The 20,675-nt window shown below is 44.5% G+C and overlaps 2 protein-coding genes across 7 annotated transcripts in view; one reads left to right on the top strand and one right to left on the bottom strand.

Moving 5' to 3' along the window:
• The window catches only part of ttc13 (tetratricopeptide repeat domain 13), a 74,042-nt gene extending 70,749 nt beyond the window's left edge, over positions 1-3,293 (top strand). For all 5 annotated transcript variants that reach the window (XM_038815590.1, XM_038815598.1, XM_038815608.1 and 2 more), the window contains one exon: positions 1,803-3,293. In XM_038815590.1, the coding sequence (XP_038671518.1) occupies positions 1,803-1,917 (115 nt within the window). In that variant the 3' untranslated portion in view covers positions 1,918-3,293. The remainder of the gene's footprint in view (positions 1-1,802) is intronic.
• Positions 3,294-8,619: 5,326 nt separating this feature from the next.
• c1h1orf198 (chromosome 1 C1orf198 homolog) overlaps positions 8,620-20,675 on the bottom strand; it is a 45,376-nt gene continuing 33,320 nt past the window's right edge. For both annotated transcript variants that reach the window (XM_038815649.1, XM_038815652.1), the window contains 2 exons: positions 12,203-12,793; positions 8,620-10,416 (listed from right to left, as the gene is read on the bottom strand). In XM_038815649.1, coding sequence (XP_038671577.1) covers positions 10,360-10,416; positions 12,203-12,793 — 648 coding nt within the window. In that variant the 3' untranslated portion in view covers positions 8,620-10,359. The remainder of the gene's footprint in view (positions 10,417-12,202; positions 12,794-20,675) is intronic.

Here is a 20,675-nt window from a genome sequence, read left to right on the forward strand (position 1 = left end):
GTCCTATTGGGCCCCGCTCCACCACACCCCTTCCTTTTCCTTCTGTTGATACAGAGGTGAGGGTATCTGGTCTCTCCAGCGCAAAGTTTAGTGCTTTTACCAATTGTTTTTTGTAGAAATGTGTTGTGAACTGTTTTAATAATCAGAGTATCCACCCTCTCGCTCCCCCCCCCCCCCCCCACCACCACATAGGTACTGATGGGAGGGTACCCTGTTTCTCCAACACAAAATTAGCGTTTGTACTGTTTGGCTTGTATATATTTTTTATTGTTTTAATAAAAAGATATGGCTAATTCACCTACCCTGCGCTGTGGGGGTGAGACCTACGCAGACACGGGAAAATGTGCAAACTCCATACGGACAGTGACCCGGGGCCGCGATCGAACCCGGGTCCATGAGGCAGCAGTGCTAATCACTGCGCCACCCCATGTGCGGCTTTAATAAAAGCTGCTTGAATGTTGCAGGGTGGAAACCTGATTGGATGGATTTAAACATGGGAGTTCAGGGAAAGATTGACATAGATCTGGAAGGTGACTTTGGAGAGCATTGGAAGATTGGAAATGGGACAGAAGTCTCCAAGTCCAGCGGGGTCAAGGGTTGAAATTTTGGAGAGAGCAATGATCGCAAATCTCAAGGGGAGGATCAACTCCTGACTAGACAGAGCTTTTTACAATTGCGGCTAATGTTAGGATCCTGGGCAGCACGGTGGCCTAGTGGTTAGCACAGCTGCTTCACGGCGCTGAGGTCCCAGGTTCGATCCCGGCTCTGGGTCACTGTCCGTGTGGAGTTTGCACATTCTCCCCGCGTTTGCGTGGGTTTCGCCCCCACAACCCAAAAAAAAAATGTGCAGAGTAGGTGGATTGGCCACGCTAAATTGTCCCTTAATTGGAAAAAATAATTGCGTAATCTAAATTTAAAAAAAAAAGTTTAATGTTGGGATCCGAAGGGGAGGTTGTATCAGCAGTTTTGTGGGAATACAATTAAGGGGACTGGAGGTGGGCCTCATGAAAATGAACCCAGAGAGGGCATGAGGGAAGATGGCAGAGAAACTAGAACTAGGTCAGAGGAAGCTTTAAGAGGAAGTTTGGCCTGGTAAGCAAGTGGAAGAGAGGGATATAGAAGAGGCAGCTGATGGGACAGTTGTACCTTTGTGACAAATAAGTCTGTGAACTCCTGACACATTACTGTTGGATGATGGGGCGAGGGGTTTAAGATGTTCTGTAGTGGAGAAAAGAAGCTAGGGGTTAGCATTACATTCCAGGATGATCCTGGAATAATGAGCAGTTTTAGCAGACGGGCTGGACTCGTGTGCTTTAGCCAGATCTGGTGGTGAATGGCTAGAGTAGTTGTCTGCCATAACCGTTTAAGACCTTAGTGGACGGCACAGTAGCTAGCACTGTTGCTTCACAGTGCCAGGGTCCCAGGTTTGATTCCCGGCTTGGGTCACTGTCTGTGTGGAATCTGCACATTCTCCTTGTGTCTGCGTGGGTTTCCTCTGGGCACTCCGGTTTCCTCCCATAAATCCTGAAAGACGTGCTGTTAGATGAATTGGACATTCTGAATTCTCCCTCATTGTGCCTGAACAGGTGCCAGTGTGTGGCAACTAGGGGCTTTTCACAGTAACTTCATTGCAGTGTTAATGTAAGCCTACTTGTGACAATAATAGATTATTATCATTAGGTTTATGATAGAGTGGTACTGGCATTTTAATAAAAAGTGCCATTCTAAATGTTGATGTATTTTAGAAAACATTATGAATTGACTGATGTAGGATATAATATTTTCATTTATTTCAACCCTAGCCTACCAGCATCGTACTCCAGTCTTCCAGCTGTATTGGAGACTTTTCCAACAAAAAGAACAATGCTAGAAGTACTTAATACAGACTCCACTTCTCATTGTCCCAAAAACTCATAGGAGCTCCTGAAGACTGAACAAAGTACAGCTTTCTTTGCTTAATATTAAGTTATTTTTATAATAAAAAAAGATGTAAAGGAATTGGGTCCTTTTGATTTTTGGTACTTTTTGATATTGTTTAATTTAATATTTGGAAGAAAAGAACTTTAACCTCTTCATTGGATTTCTTCATGAAAAAAGAATGGGTATTGTTTATTTTGGATTTGGAGGTACTGTACTTGAAGAACGGGTTGATAATTTATAAACAGACTACTACCTGACTGTGATACGCAAGTCATTTTAACAGTGATCAAAATGCTGACAACAATTTACTTCAAATCAGGTCTTTACAAACATGCATATTGGTTAACTAATTCCTGTATCAATACTGCAGGGATGTTAAATGTTGTGTTTTCTACATGTAGCTTTTCAGACTCTGATCATTCATCATTAAAGAGTTCCCAGTAACACCTGTGGATTACTGAAGCTGCTGCATTTTAGTCAGAGCTTGTCAGGTTTTGGTTCACTGTATTTTTGGGTGGATTTTCTTCAGACCATCATGAGTTAGATCTGTGACTTGAATTAGTATGAATTTATCCACTTTAGAACCCCGCAAACTAAAGCAGTTTGGCAAATAGAGGCACCAAGAGCTGTGTAAGGAAGCTTGCAGAGATTCAAAGTTGTCACTGCAATGGGGTTTACTAATCTGAAAGCAATTCATTCTCATCGGCATAAACTCAAAATTAAATTTGGGTCACACAAACGTAATCTCTCGCCTGCTTATGAGATACACAGAAACAGACAGATGCTAACCCTTTTGGCACATCCATCTAGCTATAATGTCCCTTACCTCTTTTTGATATTTCAAAATTTACGCAGACCTGTGAGCTTTAACACATATTTCTGCTTGCAGTTTGTGTGAATTGGAACATGTTCACATGAGTACGGAGTGATGCCATTGCACTATGGGAAATGTACAGCTAAGTAATTGTTAGAAGCTTCTACCCCAAACCAAAAATTATTTATTTTACTGGAAAGCCAGATTGGTTGTCATGGATTTGATTACCTGAACAGTTTTTGATTTCTGTCACAAATTAATTGCTTAAAGAGAACTGTATTTACCCCATGGAGTCAAGTGAACATGTTCCAGAACATCTAACCTTCCCTTGACTCAACTTTGGTTCTTTTCACAATGCCACTGAGATTCAGTTTTAAATTTGCACTATTTTCTTAAACTGTTTTGCAGAAACGTCTAATTACAAACACTCTTTTCTTCTACATTATAGTAGAACTTTCAGTGGCATTTTGTATGTTTTGTTTACTTAAAATTCATGTTCATAATACATTTTGTAACGGAAATGAATTTTGTCTATATTAAAGATGCTGATCATTCTCAAGTTGCCTTATATATTCTCAAATAAAGCTATGGAAGTGGTGGCTGGTTGCAGTTTGCCAAATGTAGTCACTTTTAAGATCAAATACAATTTCCATGGGGGGGAGGGAGAGAGAGAAGAGAGAACTGAGTACGATTTCACATTTCTAGTACAGCTCGCCTGTTAACATGCTTCTTGCAAAATAATATTTTGTTTAAGTCATCATGTGATGAAGGACCCCATGCAAAACATTACATCTATTAAACTAATGGTGGAGATGCTCCCTATATGGTAAAGTGATCTGATTACGCCCTAGCAGCAAAGAGGATCTGACCCCCCAGGAGGGTATGTCATCTCCAAAATTTGAATATCTTGTATTTCTCAACTTATTTTTTGTTTTTCCTATCATCTTTTTTAAAAAGTTTTTATTCTCCATTTTCACATTTTCCTCCAAAATTCACACCCCACCCACAAACAGTAAACGGTAACAAATACAAAATCAATCCCCTTAACAATAACAACCATCCCAAACAATGGCCCACCTGTCAATAAATGAATCCAATAAAACAATCGGGGGAAAAAAGGAGTCTGGGACCCAAGACTTGTAAACCTACCCCCTCCCCTCCAACTCCTCCCGCCCACTGCCTCTTGCAAAACAACTCCCCCCAACCTCAGTTCCTTCCCCCCAGCTTTCCACCCCGGCTGGACCACTCGGACCCTGTTCTGCCAGGCTCGGGTGGCCGCAGCCCCTCCCCCCACCTCACTCCCATTCCCTTGCCCGGCCCTAGGAAAACCCAGAAATCCCCTTTTAGTGCGCACACCCTGCATATCCACCTACACCCCAAAGAGCCCTCACTTCTAGAAGTCCCATCACTTTCCTTGTCCAAATATACACACCATTGGCTCCTTTAGCCCGTACACCCGCACGCAGTGAGACAAAAAAGAGACAAGAAAGAAGGAAATACAGTCCTGAGGTTACATCGGCATATGGCCATTTCTCAGTTCTGCCACAGTCCTTCTGCCTTTGCAAACTCCTCCACTGCTTCCAAAATAAACGTCCTTGAGCTTATAAGTCATCCTCAACTTCGCTGGATATACAATGCCGCACTGCACTGTGCTAATGTACAGTGCCCTCTTCACCCGGTTGAAAGCAGCCTGCCTCCTCGCCAGCTCCACCGTAAAGTCCTGGTATACATGTATGCCAGCTCCAGCCCACTGCACCACCCGCTTCTGCTTGGCCCAGCACAGGACCTTCTCCTTCACACTGTACCTACGGAAGCACAAAGTCACTACTCTTAGCGGCTCACTCGCCTTTGGTACAGGTCTCCATGACCGAGGAGCCTGATCCAGTTCATATCGGGAGGGATCCTCCACCTGCCCCAATAGCTTCGCCAGCATAGCATCAAAATACTCTTTCGGGCAGCCCCACAATCCTCAAATTCTGTCGCCTGGATCTGTTTTCCAGGTTTTCCAATTTTCCTCGCAGATCCTTGTTCACCTCCATCACCTTCCGCATCTCCTTCCCCATCGCGGTAAGTTGACCACCATGCTGCAACACCGTCTCCTCCGCTTCCTTCAGTACCTCCCCTTTTGCCCACACCTCCGCCACTGCGCTCGCCACCGCTGTCGTCACCGGGGCAATCACCTCCTCCACCAGCACACAAAACCTCCCTCATCACCTCCAAGTGCTTTGTAAACTGCCTTTCGAATTCTGCAGCCATCACCTTGGTTATTTCTTCAGCCTTAAGCAATGCGGCTTCCCCTGGTGCTCCAGCCTACTTTTTCCCTGGTGACCTCTCCACTCCCCGACGGGCCCTCAAGCTGCTTTTTTAACGGCTGTTTTCTTACTGACCCGTGACATCTTCTGCTGTGCCTCTGTAGACCCTGGGGCCGGGCTTAAAGCCCTGAAAATGCCTTTCCGAACAGGAGCCCTCTGTTGCCGCCCACCGTCACCGGAAGTCTCCTTTTCCTATCATCTTTGTCAATCTTGTCAGATTTCAAGCTGAATACTAATCCAGCAGGTGGTCTTTGCATTGTCATTAAATGACCACTTTGAGTGGCAGGATAATGAGCCATTTTCAGGGTCCTTTATAGTGCAGAAAGGTAGGTTAAGCATAGATTTGACATTGATCATTGACAAGACCAAGAAAGCAAAGGTTTCTGATTGAAGGCAGTGTAATTTCTAATGCTTTGGTGTTAAACAAAAGATTGCCACATTGAATTCCTGGACATCAAAGCATTTCTCTGAACTATCGGCAACCTGTTGATAATGGGAGAAGACTGGCAGAGGTGAAGCTGACTTCATGCCTTTTGAGACAGCTTTGATAAACTCTTAAGGCTCCAAGTTTGCATAGGTGCTGCTATGCTAAAGGAAGCGAGTCCCATAGGAATAAAGTGGTAAAGGGTTTGCATGTACAGTATGGTACCTTTCATTGATGATGCTGACATTATCAAGTGTGGATCTCTAGCTTTTGAAAGGTGTTAGCCTGGTTCAAGGTTTCAGGAAGGCTGCTGGAGCCAACTCCTGTCTTCATAGAATTTACAGTGCAGGCGGAGACCATTCAGCCCATCGAGTCTGCACTGGCTCTTGGAAAGAGCACCTTACTTAAGGCCACCCCTTCACCCTATCCCAGTAACCCCACCTAACATTTTTGGACACTAAGGGCAATTTAGAACGGCCAATCTACCTAACCAAATCTTTGGACTGTGGGAGGAAACCCGCACAGACCGTGACCCAAACCGGGAATTGAACCTGGGACCCTGGATCTGTGAAGCAACTGCTAATCACTGGAGTACCGTGCTGCTCACTTCAAGTGTAACAAAGGCTGTGTTGCTGGATGGTGGAATTATGTGAAGTATTAGCACTTGACTCACTGTCATCTTCACTAAAATGAGAAAAAGGAAAACAGATAAGGTATGGCACAGATATTTTTTAGCATTGGCTAATTTGGATGGAGGCTGCTGGATTTCTAATTTTTCTTCAGTTGATTAAATTCAGTGAAGCTAGTCTTTTCTACCTAATAAGAACGTAACGAGCAGGAGTAGGCCATCTGGCCCCTTGCGCCTGCTCTGCCATTCAATAAGATTGACATCTTTTTGGATTCAGCTTCGCTTACCCACCTCACCATAACCCTTAATCTCATTACTGTTGAAAAATCTGTCTTTGCTTTCAAAACATTCAACAAGGTAGCCTCAGCTGTTCACTGGGCAGGGAATTCCAGCGATTCCCAACCCTTTGGGTGAAGTTCCTCCTCAACTCAGTCCTACATCTTCTCCCCCTTATTTTGAGGCTATTAGTTTCACCTAACTACTTTTATCTTGTATGTTTCTATAAGATCTCCCCTCATTCTTCTAAATTTCAATGAATATAGTCCAGTCCATTCAGTCTCTCCTTAAACCAATTCTCTCAACTCCGGTATCAACCTAGTGAATTTGGGTAGCATAGTGGTTAGCACAATTGCTTCATAGCTCCCAGGTTCGATTCCCCGCTGGGTCATTTTCTGCGAGGAGTCTGCATGTTCTCCCCATGTGTGCGTGGGTTTCCGCCGGGTGCTCCGGTTTCCTCCCACAGTCCAAAGTGTTGCTATATTTATCTGGTTCTAAATACAGCGGTCAATATGGTTGCCTTCCTTAATCCTAATTATGTTTGCTCTAGAGTCGCCAGGTATCTTTCAATACCGCCACAAGGTTCAAACTCTAATACTGATCAAAGAACCAATACACCAGTTAGTTAGTTCAAAGTCAATACTATTTATTTACACAGAATATCTACTCATGCACGAAATACCACAAACTAAACTATCTCTAACGCTAATGCCTATACTTCGGGTGCCCACTCAGTCAGAGAAACAATGGCCGTTGTTCGGATCGGAGGCTGTTGGGTACAAAAAGGTAACAGGAGAACAGCTAAGGTCGTCCGTCTGATGGCGCGCGTTGACCTTGGACTTACTTGCTTCTGGTGCAGCTGGTGGACGGGTGTCTCCACTTCGAGAGCCGAGTCCAAGAGAACGATTCTCTCTCGGGGGCTTTGTGTGCTTTTGGGCAGGCCTTGAACTTGGCCCTGCTTAATTGGGCCGCATAGTGTTCATTGGTATTGATCTTGACCAGTAAAGGGGTGGGTGCCCTGATGGCTGGGCGTGTCCTAGGTGGCCGTTGGCCTTGCTTTGTTTATGCTTTCGGTTTGGGGAACTGGGGCCGGGGTGGCTGGAGCTCGATCGGTTGCTTGAGTGTCTTTTCTTTGTTCCCGGAGATGGGCCATCAATATGTTAATTGACCTACAGTTTCTGTCTCGTCTGGGAGTTGCCTTCTCAATACGCATACAGTCTCTGTGCCTGCTTGCAATCTTAACATTGTCCATATTTCCCTACAGTCATTGTGATCATCCATTTTGTATTCTGGAAGTGGCCATCCCAGATGGCTACACAAGATGTGCAGGTTAGGTGAATTGGCAATGCTAAATTGCCTTGTGTCCAAAATTGCCCTTCGTGTTGGGTGGGTTTACTGGGTTATAGGGATAGGGTGGAGATGTGGGCCTGGGTGGGGTGCACTTTCCAAGAGACGGTGCAGACTCGATTAGCCGAATGGCCTCCTTCTGTACTGTAAATTCTATGATTCCTCTGCACTCCCTTCACTGCCAGTTTTCAAAGGAGACCAAAACGGTACACAGTACTTCAGGTATGGTCTCACCCACACCCTATAAAGCTGCAACATAACCTCCCTGTTTTTAAACTCCATCCCTCTAGCAATGAAGGACAATTTGATTTGCCACCTTAATTACCTGCGGCATTTTGCAATTCATGCACAAGGGCACCCAGGTCCCTCTGCACAGCAGCATGCTGCAATTTTTTACCATTTAAATAATAGTCCATTTTGCTGTTATTCCTACCAAAATTTCACACATTTACCAACATTGTACTCCATCTGCCACTCTTAGCTGAGTGATGAATAAGTCAATTGGAACAAAGCATGGAATACTTGGGTCTGGCATCATCGATCCTAAATGTCTCTTTCCATAGATCCTGTCGAACCGGTGAGTAATTTTGATTCAGAGTTGCCACAGTGTTTTGCTTTCTATTTATGGACCGGCTCTCTAAAATTTGTTTATTGTTTTGACATTTTCATTGAAATTAGTTCTAATTTGAAAAAGAAAAAACCTAGGCAAACTTTCACAAGTGCAATGATACTTTTCAGACAGCGCTGGCTGTTTTAGAAAGTGTGCCCCGTGAGCGATTTCCCCAGCAACTTTGACAAAATGGCAAAACTTGCCTGTTGCACTAGGCAGGGTGCAGCAGGCCTATACCTGCAGTCGGGGGTAGAGTGCAGAGTTGAAAATGAATTCAAGATAATTATGTGCAGTATTTCAAATATTTATCTGCAGCATACATAAATTCACATCAGTAAGAACATCAAGCCAGCTCAGAGTTACATAAGAGGTTGGCATAGCTTATTGGATGGACAATATTACAGAAAAGCCCTGTGGAAGACAAGAATCCTCTGATGCAAGGCGCGGCAACATGACAAATATCTAGTCTACAGCTTTTACAACCGAACGACAAGTAAGCTCACTACTGGAGTATGATTTATTACACTTATACAGCCGCAGCATTTTAAATTATCTTTATCACTAGTTATAATTGAGGTTAGTAGTTGTCATACGCATAATATTTAACAAAATAAGTGGCTAGTTATTTCTTGCGTTTAAATCTGTACTATAAGTTACAATTCTAGCAGATGTGATGGAGAAAATACAAGCAACATTGAAGGATCTTATTGCTTTAGTGTAATATTTTTACATGAATGTGGCATTATTCATTAAAATGTGTTCCCAAGAAGCTGACTCAAGAATGTTTTCTTATGCTACGGATTATACTTATCCATTTTAAATGCAAAACCCTGGAATGTTACTTTCTGCACTCCATGGGGTATTTTAAGTAATGAACCAATCTTGCTGTTATGAAGTAATTTTCAATTTATGAATTCACTCATTTAAACTGGACTGGAAAGCAGACTCTCATGTTTTCACAGAATCATAAGGAATGCTGGTGACTGTAAAATGTCACTATTGTAGCTGATAATCAATCAATACGAGTGGAGCTATTCCACTTTTTACAACAAATGTTATTAAAATGTAGTTCTGATCACCTGATCTTGGAAAGTCATTCTTTGTATAGGAATCTTGCCACTAACTTCTTAGCACCATTGATACTGTTTCTTACTTTGGAATCCTCAAAAACAATTGATATTTAGATTTATTTTATATACAAGGTGTGCATACATGAATCGTAATATAGCATAAATATAAAAACTCAACTGTTGCAACCCGATTCATCAATTTGGAAGCTAGCAATTTTACTGGATAGACACTTGCCTGGACTTGCATCTATTTTTTTAAAAATCTCGAGTACCCAATTATTTTTCCCAATTAAGGGGCAATTTAGCATAGCCAATCCACCTATCTTGCACATCTTTGGGTTGTGGGGGTGAAACCCATGCAGACACAGGGAAAATGTGCAAACTCCACACAGACAGTGATCAGGATTCAAACCCGGGTCCTCAGTGTCATAGGCTGCAGTAACCGCTGTGCCACCCTGGACTTACATATTCAACACTAGAAAGTCTCAACATGATAAATTTACGTTCTTTCCTTCTGCTGATTAGATTAGATTCTTGATTAAAGTTACCATTCGTCAAATATTGATTAAGACAACCAATACTATTCTGGTTTAGATGTCCATGGAATGATGAACAAAAGCAGGCATCCTGGTTTGAAATTTACAATTGAATCTCACTGCTGAGTATTTTAACGGGTAAATTAACTCAATTCAATGTCCACCTACTCGTGAATTATCATTCTTCAAGGGATTAATTTTCGATCTATAGAAAGAAAATTCAAATGTCACACATAGTGCTAGTGCAACAATGTACAAATCTGTAGTGTTATCTTAGTTGGTTGACTGGAAGGATGACTGCTGAAGTCAGTTGAGTAATATTTTCGCTTTCATCCACCTCTGCTCCAGAACTTTGAATGAAGTGTTACTTTCATAACCATTGGCCAAAAAGGTGGGTTTTGGTGAGTTGAAGGAAGGAGGAATTACCAATTATCCAGGAAATCAAATCCAGTCTTTAGAATAGAATTACTTGTATTAATCTGTAAAAAGGAAAAGAAAAGTTATTACAGTTCTAACTTTGTGGTCATCGCCCTTCCCACACATGCACAAACACCATTCATAAACATTGTTTTTGGACATCTAAATGAACTTAATGATCTTTCAACCATCTCCATAGAATAGAATCCCTACTGTGCAGGAGGCCATTCGGCCCATCAAGTCTGCATCAACCAGGGCAGCACGTGGCGCAGTGGTTAGCGCTGAAGACCCAGGTTTGAATCCTAGCCCTGAGTCACTGTCCTTGTGGAGTGTGCATTCTTCCCGTGTCTGCATGGGTTTAACTTCCACAACCCAAAGATGTGGTTAGGTTGATTGGCCACGCTAAATTACCCCTTAATTGGAAAAAGAAATAATTGGGTAATCTAAATTTATTTAAGAAAAAGGTTGCATCAACCTTCCGAAAGAGCACCCTACCTAGGCCCACTCCCCACCCGATATCCATAACCCTACCTAATCTGCACATCTTTAGGGCGGCATGGTGGCTTAGTAGTTAGCACTGCTGCCTTGCAGCACCAGTGACCCGGGTTCAATTCCGGCCTTGGGTGACTGTGTGGAGATTACACGTTCTCCTAGTGTCTATGTGGGTTTCCTCCCACAGTCAAAAGATGTGTACTTTAGGTGGATTGGCCATGATCAATTGCCCCTTAGTGTCCAACAGTTGGTTGGGGTTACAGGGATTGGGGGAGGGCCATTGCAGACTCAATGGGTCTGGTGGCCTTCTGAACTGAAGGGATTCCATCTTTGGACACTTAAGGGAAAATGTAGCATAGCTAATCCACCTCACTCACACATCTTTGGACTGTGGGAGGAAACCCATGCAGACATGGGGAGAACTTGCAAACTCTACAGGGTCACCCAAGGCTGGAATTGAATCCAGGTCCCTGGCGCTGTGAGGCAGTAGTGCTAACCACTGTGCCACCCTGTGACTTTAAAATCTATGTATAATTGTCTTAAAGTAGTGAGGAGTGATAAAAATATTTTAAGTTGCACTATTGATCAGACTGTGCAGTTTACTCTGGCCCTCTTGTCTATTTACAGTCTGTAACTGAAATATTCTCATTCCAAGGCTGGAGGTAAGGTACAAGTACTGGAAAGAAGTCTGACCCTCAGAGGAAGGGCATTAAAACAGAAGTAAAATAGATTTAAATATTCCACAAAACAGTGCTTTAAATAAGAGATAGCAAATGTTTCCCAAGCTGCAACTCAATATTTGGGACTGAAACATCTCCAAAGCATTTCTGGAGGTAGCCATTGCACAAGACTTAGAGAACATAAAAAAACAGGAGGGGCCCGCGCAATAAAGAGAGCTGGGCAGCGCATAAAAAATGAAGAGGACTGAAGATTTCCAGAAGGGATTTAAGGTGTACAAGACCAAAGAGAGGGTGTGTCTCGAGCCTGGTGGGTTCCGAAGACAACAAGGATTTTAAATTCAATGCAATATTTTTTAAAAATTAAGAATTTTCCTAAATGCCTATCTGTCACTGTTGTGCAAGGATTGCCTTTCTATCTGTATATATTTTGCCTTTAAAAGTTTGTCAATATTTTTATCCTTCTATGGCCATTATTTTCCCTGATTGATGAAGTGTGATCTCTTTACAGTTACATTCTCCCAATATCGGAACTGGGGTTCGCATTGCAATATTGCATCATTTTCAGTTACTTAAAATGACAAAACATTACTATTCAATCTGACATTCTCCACAGATAACATTCATTAAAATCTCAGCAACCCATATATGTATTATATATATTCATATTAAACTTTACCTGTGAGAAGAATGGTGCATCAGATGCACAGGAGTCATCGTGCTCTTCATCTTCAGATTCTTTTGAAAGAGTTTTTTTTTCTGGAGATTTCTCAGAATGGCCACGAGTGAAATCATCAAGTACACCGACTGAAGGCTGGCTTGTTCGAGGCCTGTCCAAATCAATAAACACAGATGAGACATTGGTGTTGATTATTCGTTCCTGCTTCTTCATCCAAGGTTTCTCAGATTTATTTTCATCCTTCTCCTTTGACAGTGATTCTTGCCTCATGTAGGAGGGAAGTGGTTTTTCCCCTTTCTCCATTGACTTGATCTGACTTGGGGTTACGCATTGGTAATCAGACTGTTCGCGCTCCAGCCTGGATCTTTCAGTACTCAGTTTCCAAAAGGATGACGACTTCTCCTTTCTGACTTGAGCAAGACCATCTAGGCTTGGTGTCTTTCCATTCTGCAATGGTTTGATTGGCTGCCCTCCCTGGGATGTTTTAGGTTGGTGATTTGCTTGGCTTGCCTTGACTGGTTGGCGTTCACTTTGTGCAGAAACACCTTGTTCAGAAGCAGCCATGGAGGCAAAGTTGAATTCCATCTGACTCTGTAATATATAAATTATTCAAACTTATATAAAAGGAAAAGGAGAGTCCAATGTAAAATACCTTTTGTTTAACGTTAGAGAAATGTATATTCATAAGAATGTTTTAGAGATTTTTCTGTAGTTGCTGCATGGAAAAAAATCGGAATTGTGAACATTGATGAACTGAAAAACATTCTTGATGTCCATCCACAGGAAACATGCTATTGGCTAGGTACTCTGCATTCTGAGCCTTTATAGTGTGATTTCCCAGGTTGTGTCTCAGGTCTCAAATAAATTCAAAGCCTCAACCTCATTTTTGTTTTCTATGCAGCCAATTTGAGATAAAAGGCATGCTTCTCTGATAGTTCACCAGTGATCCAGCAGGGAAAACGGCAAGATTTCCGTCAAACGGACCCGGAAAACACGATCCGAGACATCACGTACCCTTGCACCTGGGAGGCAACATACCAAACGTGAGTCTCTCTCGCTCCCACAAAATCTCCTATCTGTGCCCCTGACTATTGAGTCCCCAATTACTAATGTTCTACTCCTTTCCCCCCTTCCCTTCTGAGCAACAGGGACAGACTCCGTGCCAGAGGCCCGTACCCCATGGCTTACCCCTGGTAAGTCCCCCTCCCACAAGTATCCAAAACGGTATACTTGTTACTCAGGGGAACGACCGCAGGGGGTCCCTGCACTGACTGCTTCTTCCCAGTCCCTCTTACAGTTACCCATCTATCTCCAGTCTTTGGTGTAACTACTTCCCTGAAGCTCCTATCTATGTCCCCCTCTGCCTCCCGAATGATCCGAAGTTCATCCAGCTCAAGCTCCAGGTCCCTAACACGGTTTTTGAGGAGCTGGAGTTGGGTGCACTTCCCACAGATGAAATAAGCAGGGACACTGACGGCGTCCCTCACCTCAAACATTCTGCAGGAGGAGCATTGTACTGCCTTTCCTGACATCACCTCTAGATTAAAAAAAACAAGAAAAAGAAAAAGAAAGGAAGAGCTTACCTGATATCCCCTCAAACTCTGCTCCCGCTGAAAGGTAAGCACATTTAAAGGCATTCACTCACCTTCACGACAGGCCCCTGCTACCGCTTCCCAACAACCGTGGGGGGGGGGGGGGGGGGGGTTTGGTTAGAGGAGGAGATAGGGTGGGAAACACTGACGAAGTGTTTCGGGTTTAACTGTCACTTGACAACAGGCCCTCCACAAACCACCTTCAAATTAGGCTGACCGCACTGCGCGTATGCAAATTTCCCCAGAACAGCTGATCAGTAGCTCTGCTCTGCTGCCCTCTGCTAGATGTCACTGGCCAGCATTTGTTGCCCATCCCTAATTGTCCTTTAAAGTGGTGAGCTGCCTTCATGAATCACTGCAGTCTATCTGATGCAGGTACTCCCACTGTATTGCGAGGAAGGGAATCCCATTGGTTTGATCCAGGGATAGTGAAGGAACAGCAATATAGTTCTAAGTCACGCTGGTATGTTACTTGGAGGGCTGCTTGCAGGTGGTGTTATGCTTCTAGGTGGTGAGATCATGGGTTTGGAAGGTGGTATCGAAGGAACCTTGGGTGAGTTGCTGCAGTGCATCTTTTAGTTAGTACACACTGCTGCCAGAGTTCGTGCTGGTGGTGCGCAAATGTTTAAGTTGGTCAATGGGGTGATAAAGCAGACTGCTTTGTTCTGAACTGTCATACTTCAAGTGTTGCTAGAGCTGCACTCATCCAGGTAAGCAGAGAGTATTCCATCACACTCCCAACATGTGCCTTACCAATAAGGAACAGACTTTGGGGAGTCAAGAGGTGATCTACTCGCCTCCGAATTCCCAGCCTCTTATATGCTCTTGTTGCCACACGGTATCCATATGGCTGGTTCCGTTTCTGGTCAATGTTAACTCCCAGGATGTAGATAGTGAGGGACTCAGCACTGGTAATGGCACTGAATGTCTTAGATTATCTCCAGCAAGAAACAGTCATTGTCTGGCACTTGTGTTACTTGCCACTTATCAGTCCAAGCCTGAATGTTGTCCAGGCTTTGATTCAAATAGACATGGACTGCTTCAGTAGCCAAGTCGTAAATGCTCAACACTGTAATGACCATCCCCACTTATGATCTTAGGGTGGAGGGTAGGCCATTGATGAAGCAGCTGAAGACTGTTTGGACTACGATATTACCCTAAGGAACGGCAGCATGGTGGCAAGCATTGCTGCCATACAGCACCAGGGACCCCGGTCCGATTCAGACCATTGGCGACTATCTGTGGAGTTTGTACGTTCTCCCAGTGTCTTCCTCCAGGTGCTTCAGTTTCCACCCAGAGTCCAAAGATGTGCGGGTTAGGTGGATTGGCCATGCTAAATTGCCCCTTGGTGTCTAAAGAGGTGTAGGTTAGGTGAGGTTACAGGCCTTGGTAGGGTGCTATTTCAGAGGGTTGGTGCAGCCTCAAATGGCCTCCTCCTTTTGCACTGTAGGAATTATATGATTCTTCTAACTTTTACAGCGATGCCCTGGGACTGAGATGATTGACCTCCAACACAGCCATCTTTGTTAGGTAGGACTCCCAACAATGGAGAATTCTCTCCCCACCACCTCGATTCCCACTAACTTCAGTTTTCCTTCGGCTCTGAGATGTCGCATTTGTTGAAATGCTGTCTTGATGTCAAGGGTAGTCACTCTCACCTCCCTGGGAGTTCACTTTTTTTGTTCATGTTTGGATTAAGGCTTAATGAGTTCAGGTACCAAATGGCCCTGAGGGGACCCAAACTGAGCATCAGGGAGCAGGTTACTGCTGTGTGTCATCTAATAGCAGCGTCGACAACACCTGCCATCACATTGCTGATAATGACTGAACATAGACTGAAGGAGCAGTAAGTGGCCAGATCAGATTGGTCCGTATTGTGGAAAGGGCCTATCTCAGCACTTTTCCATTGTTAGATAGATGCCACGTTGTAGCTGTATTGGAGTAGCTTGGTGAAAGGCCCAGTCTGGCAGATTTATCCTTCAGGACTCAGTCAGTACATAGAACATAGAGAAATACAGCACAGAACAGGCCCTTCAGCCTACGATGTTGTGCCGAACCTTTGTCCTAGGTTAATCATAGATCATAGAATTTTGGACACTAAGGGCAATTTAGCATGGCCAATCCACCCAACCTGCACATCTTTGGACTGTGGGAGGAAACCGGAGCACCCGGAGGAAACCCACGCACACACAGGGAGGATGTGCAGGCTCCACACAGACAGTGACCCAAGCCGAAATCGAACCTGGGACCCTGGAGCTGTGAAGCAATTGTGCTATCCACAATGCTGCCATTAAGAACAAATTAATCTACACCATTATTCTACCATAATCCATGTACCTATCCAATAGCCGCTTGAAGGTCCCTAACGTTTCCGACTCAACTACTTCCACAGGCAGTGCATTCCATGCCCCCACTACTCTCTGGGTAAAGAACCTACCTCTGACATACCCCCTATATCTTCCACCATTTACCTTAAATTTATGTCCCCTTGTAATGGTTTGTTCCACCCGGGGAAAAAGTTTCTGACTGTCTACTCTATCTATTCCCCTGATCATCTTATAAACCTCTATCAAGTCACCCCTCATCCTTCTCCGTTCTAATGAGAAAAGCCCCAGCACCCTCAACCTTTCCTTGTAAGACCTACTCTCCATTCCAGGCAACATCCTGGTAAATCTCCTTTGCACCTTTTCCAAAGCTTCCACATCCTTCCTAAAATGAGGTGACCAGAACTGCACACACTACTCCAAATGTGTCCTGACCAAGGTTTTGTACAGATGCATCATTACCTCACGGCTCTTAAATTCAATCCCTCTGCTAATGAACGCTAGCACACCATAGGTCTTCTTCACATCTCTATCCACTTGAGTGGCAACTTTCAAAGATCTATGAACATAGACCCCAAGATCTCTCTGCTCCTCTACATTGCCAAGAACCCTACCGTTAACCCTGTATTCCACATTCAGATTTGTCCTTCCAAAATGGTCAGCCTCACACTTGTCAGGGTTAAACTCCATCTGCCACTTCTCAGCCCAGCTCTGCATCCTATCTAGTGGTGCTACCGAGCCACTTTAGGTTATGGACACTGACATTCCCGATGTGGAGTACGTGGTTGTTTTGCCACCCTCAGTGCTTCCTCAGAAATGGTGTTCAACACGAAGGAGCACAGATTCATCAAGAGTGAGGGCAGTCTGTTGTAATCAGTAGGTTTCCTTGTCCGTGTTTGACTTGACTTGATGCCATGAAACTTCATGGAGTTCAGAGTCAAAGTTGAGAACTCGCAAGCCAACTCCTTCCTAACTGTATAACACTGTGCCATTGACTCTGTTGCATCTGTCCTGCCCGTGGGACAGGACATGCCCAGGGATGACAATGGCACTGCCTGGGACATTGCCAGTAAGGTTTGATTCTTTGAGTATGGCAGTCAGGCTGTTGCTTAACTAGACAGTGGCTCGCTCTCCCATTTTTGGCACGAGCCTCAAGATGTTAGCAAGGAGGTCTTTGCAGGATTGGGTAGGCCATTGTAGTTTTGAGTGCCTAAATCATGCCAGGTGGTCTGTCTGGATTGGAGTGACTTGCTCGGCCTTTTCAGGGCAGTTAGGAGTCAACCACATTGCTGTATCATGAGTAACATGTAGGTCAGACCAGGTATAGTCAGCAGATTTTCTTCCCTGAAGGACATTAGTGAATCAATTGGGTTTTTATGACAAGCAATGATAGTAAACCTTTACCAAGACTAGATTTGTCTTTCAAATTTTCATAAATAATTGAAATTAAATTACAAAGCTGCCATGGTGAGATTTGACCCTTTTGTGTCCAGGGCATTAGTCTGGGCCTGTGGATGATCAATTGTGTGACATTACCACTACATTTCTGTCTCCTATCTAAAGTCCTACCTACTAGTTCCAGAATCCATGACACCATGACTTTCTTCAGATACAGGTATGTTTTTGTAATACAAAATTAGCACATTGCTATAATTCCCTTGGTGACCTTTCTCCAATCATAGAAGAGAATCCCTGCAGTGCAGGAGGCTATTCAGCCCATCGCTTCTGCACCGACCCTCCGAAAGAGCACCCCACCTCGGCCAATGCCCCCACCCCAGTAACCCCATCTAACCTTTTTGACACTAGAGGTAATTTAGCATGGCCAATCCACCTAACCTGGACATCTTTGGACTGTGGGAAGAAACCGGTACACCTGGAGGAAACCCACACAGACACGGGAGACGTGCAAACTCCACACAATCGCCCAAGGCCATTGAACCCGGGTCCCCGGCGTGGAGGTAGTGTGCCAACCACTGTGCTACCGTGCTGCCCCTCATCAGAAATACCCTTGGCAAAGTGGTTTTCAATACTCAAATCTTTCCCCACTCCCTCACACTACCATTTGTTGTTTCTTTTAAGTTTACTAAAACCCATCCACCATTGCCTTTTACAATGGTGAAGGGTGGGTGAGTTGTCTCCTCGTTATGATAATCACTTTCTTCGGGGAGTTTGGGGGGGGGGGGGGGGGGGGGGGGGGGGGGGGGGAGAGAGGAAGAAAGAGAAGAGATGCAATTTCCCCATCTTCATTCATTGACTTAGAATTTACCTCAGGGGAAAACAACTCAATACAGATACTAAGCTGAACAAACATCCAACTTTGTATTGGTTAGAAGCGTTTAGTTTTTATTCCAAGTCCGACTTATATATAATTTTTTAAAAATTATATAATTCAACAATCTTTTCAATTTTGTTTGCATTCTGGTTTCTCTTCCACTGCTGCCTAAGCAATTCTGAGCAGATTTCATTCAGTTTGTATCTGCATTGAGGTGTGTCCATTAAAGACAGCTGACAGCATTTGAAATGTGGAGGGGGTGGGGAGACGACAGGGGGCAACTATTGTTTTAGTTCCTCCCTCTCACCTCCTGATTGACAATTATTTTTGGGATGTTATTTGTATGCTCTACAGCAGTGCTTTTCAAACTTTTTTTCCCAGGTTCCACTTTTTCCAAATATTTGACCATCAGGGCCCACGCCAAGGTTTACATAGAACATACAGTGCAGAAGGAGGCCATTCGTCCCATCGAGTCTGCACCGACCCACTTAAGCCCTCACTTCCACCCTATCCCCGTAACCCAGTAACCCCTCCTAACCTTTTTTGGTCACTAAGGGCAATTTATCATGGCCAATCCACCTAACCTGCACGTCTTTGGACTGTGGGAGGAAACCGGAGCACCCGGAGGAAACCCACGCAGACACGGGGAGAACGTGTAGACTCCGCACAGACAGTGACCCAGCAGGGAATCGAACCTGGGACCCTGGCGCTGTGAAGCCACAGTGCTAATCACTTGTGATACTGTGGTACAATGACAGATGTGGTATAGGCACTCCTGGGTTGATGGGAAATCTATCGGCCTCCATTGATGAATCACTGGGAAATACACTAACCCAATCTGACACCAACACAAATTACTCAGTTAGATCCTGGTCTACGTCTAGTTAACCATTCTAAGTTGAATGGCAACATCTGCTCGAAGAGTCAAATGAAAGAATTCCTGCTCCTGATTTTCATCCAGAAACCCCTGCTGGTGCATACATGCAATTAACAGGTGAAGCAGCATCACATTGGCCTTGCTGCACCAGAATACAGCACTGGAAAACATTTAGCCCATTTATTCAACTTTATACAAAGTTTAATTGTTTTGCAAGGGAAAAACTTGCATTTACATTGCACCTTTTGTGACCATATGTCCAAAAGTGCTACACAGCCAATAAATATTTTTGAAGTGTGGTCACTGTTGTAAATTCATAGAATTTTTTTTACATTGCAGAAGGAGGCCATTCGGCCCATCGAGTCTGCACCGGCTCTTGGAAAGAGCACCCGACCCAAGGTCAACACCTCCACCCTATCCCCATAACCCCACCCAACACTAAGGGCAATTTTGGACACTACGGGAAATTTACCATGGCCAATCCACCAAACCTGCACACCTTTGGACTGTGGGAGGAAACCGGAGCACTCGGAGGAAACCCACGCACGCACGGGGAGGATGTGCAGACTCCGCACAGACAGTGACCGAACCTGGGACCCTGGAGCTGCGAAGCAATTATGCTATCCACAATGCTACCGTGCTGCCCCGTAAAGTAGTAAATGTGGCAGCCAATTTATGGACAGCAAACTCTCACACACAGCAACATAATAATGACCCGATAATCTGTTTTTGTGACATGGATGCCCTCCTATTCTTATAAATAGCTCCATAAAATCTATTACACTCAACTCAGGGGACAGACTCGGTTTAACGTCTCATCCGAAGGATCCTCCAGGCACAGTGGCTAGCACTGCTGCCTCACAACTCCAGGGACCCGGGTTCAATTCCAGCTTCGGGTGACTGTGTGGAGTTTGCATGTCTCCATGTCCGCATGGGTTTCCTCTGGGTGCTCCAGTTTCCCCCCCTACAGTCCAAAGATGTGCAGGTTAGGTGGATTGGCCATGCTAAATTGCCTCAGTGTCTAAAAGGTGAGGTGGGGTTACTGGATGTGGATTTCTTTATTGTCAGGGCAGGAGAGCAGAGCTTCTGATTGGCAGTTCCGGGGAGATTTGCATACGTGCAGTGCGGTCAGATTAAGTTGAAGGTGTACCTGCACAAGTGACCCGAGGAGTTTGAGTGAAGGCAAGCATCCAGCAGAGGGCAGCAGAGCAGAGCTTCTGATTGGCTGTTCCGGGGAGATTTACATACGTGCAGTGCGGTCAGCGTAAGTTGAAGGTGTATCTGCGCAAGTGACCCGAGGAGTTAGAGTGAAGGCAAGCATCCAGCAGAGGGCAGCAGAGCAGAGCTTCTGATTGGCTGTTCCGGGGAGATTTGCTTACGTGCAGTGCGGTCAGATTAAGTTGAAGGT

The sequence above is a fragment of the Scyliorhinus canicula genome, chromosome 1 (assembly GCF_902713615.1).
Source record: "Scyliorhinus canicula chromosome 1, sScyCan1.1, whole genome shotgun sequence".
Lineage (NCBI taxonomy): Eukaryota > Metazoa > Chordata > Chondrichthyes > Carcharhiniformes > Scyliorhinidae > Scyliorhinus > Scyliorhinus canicula.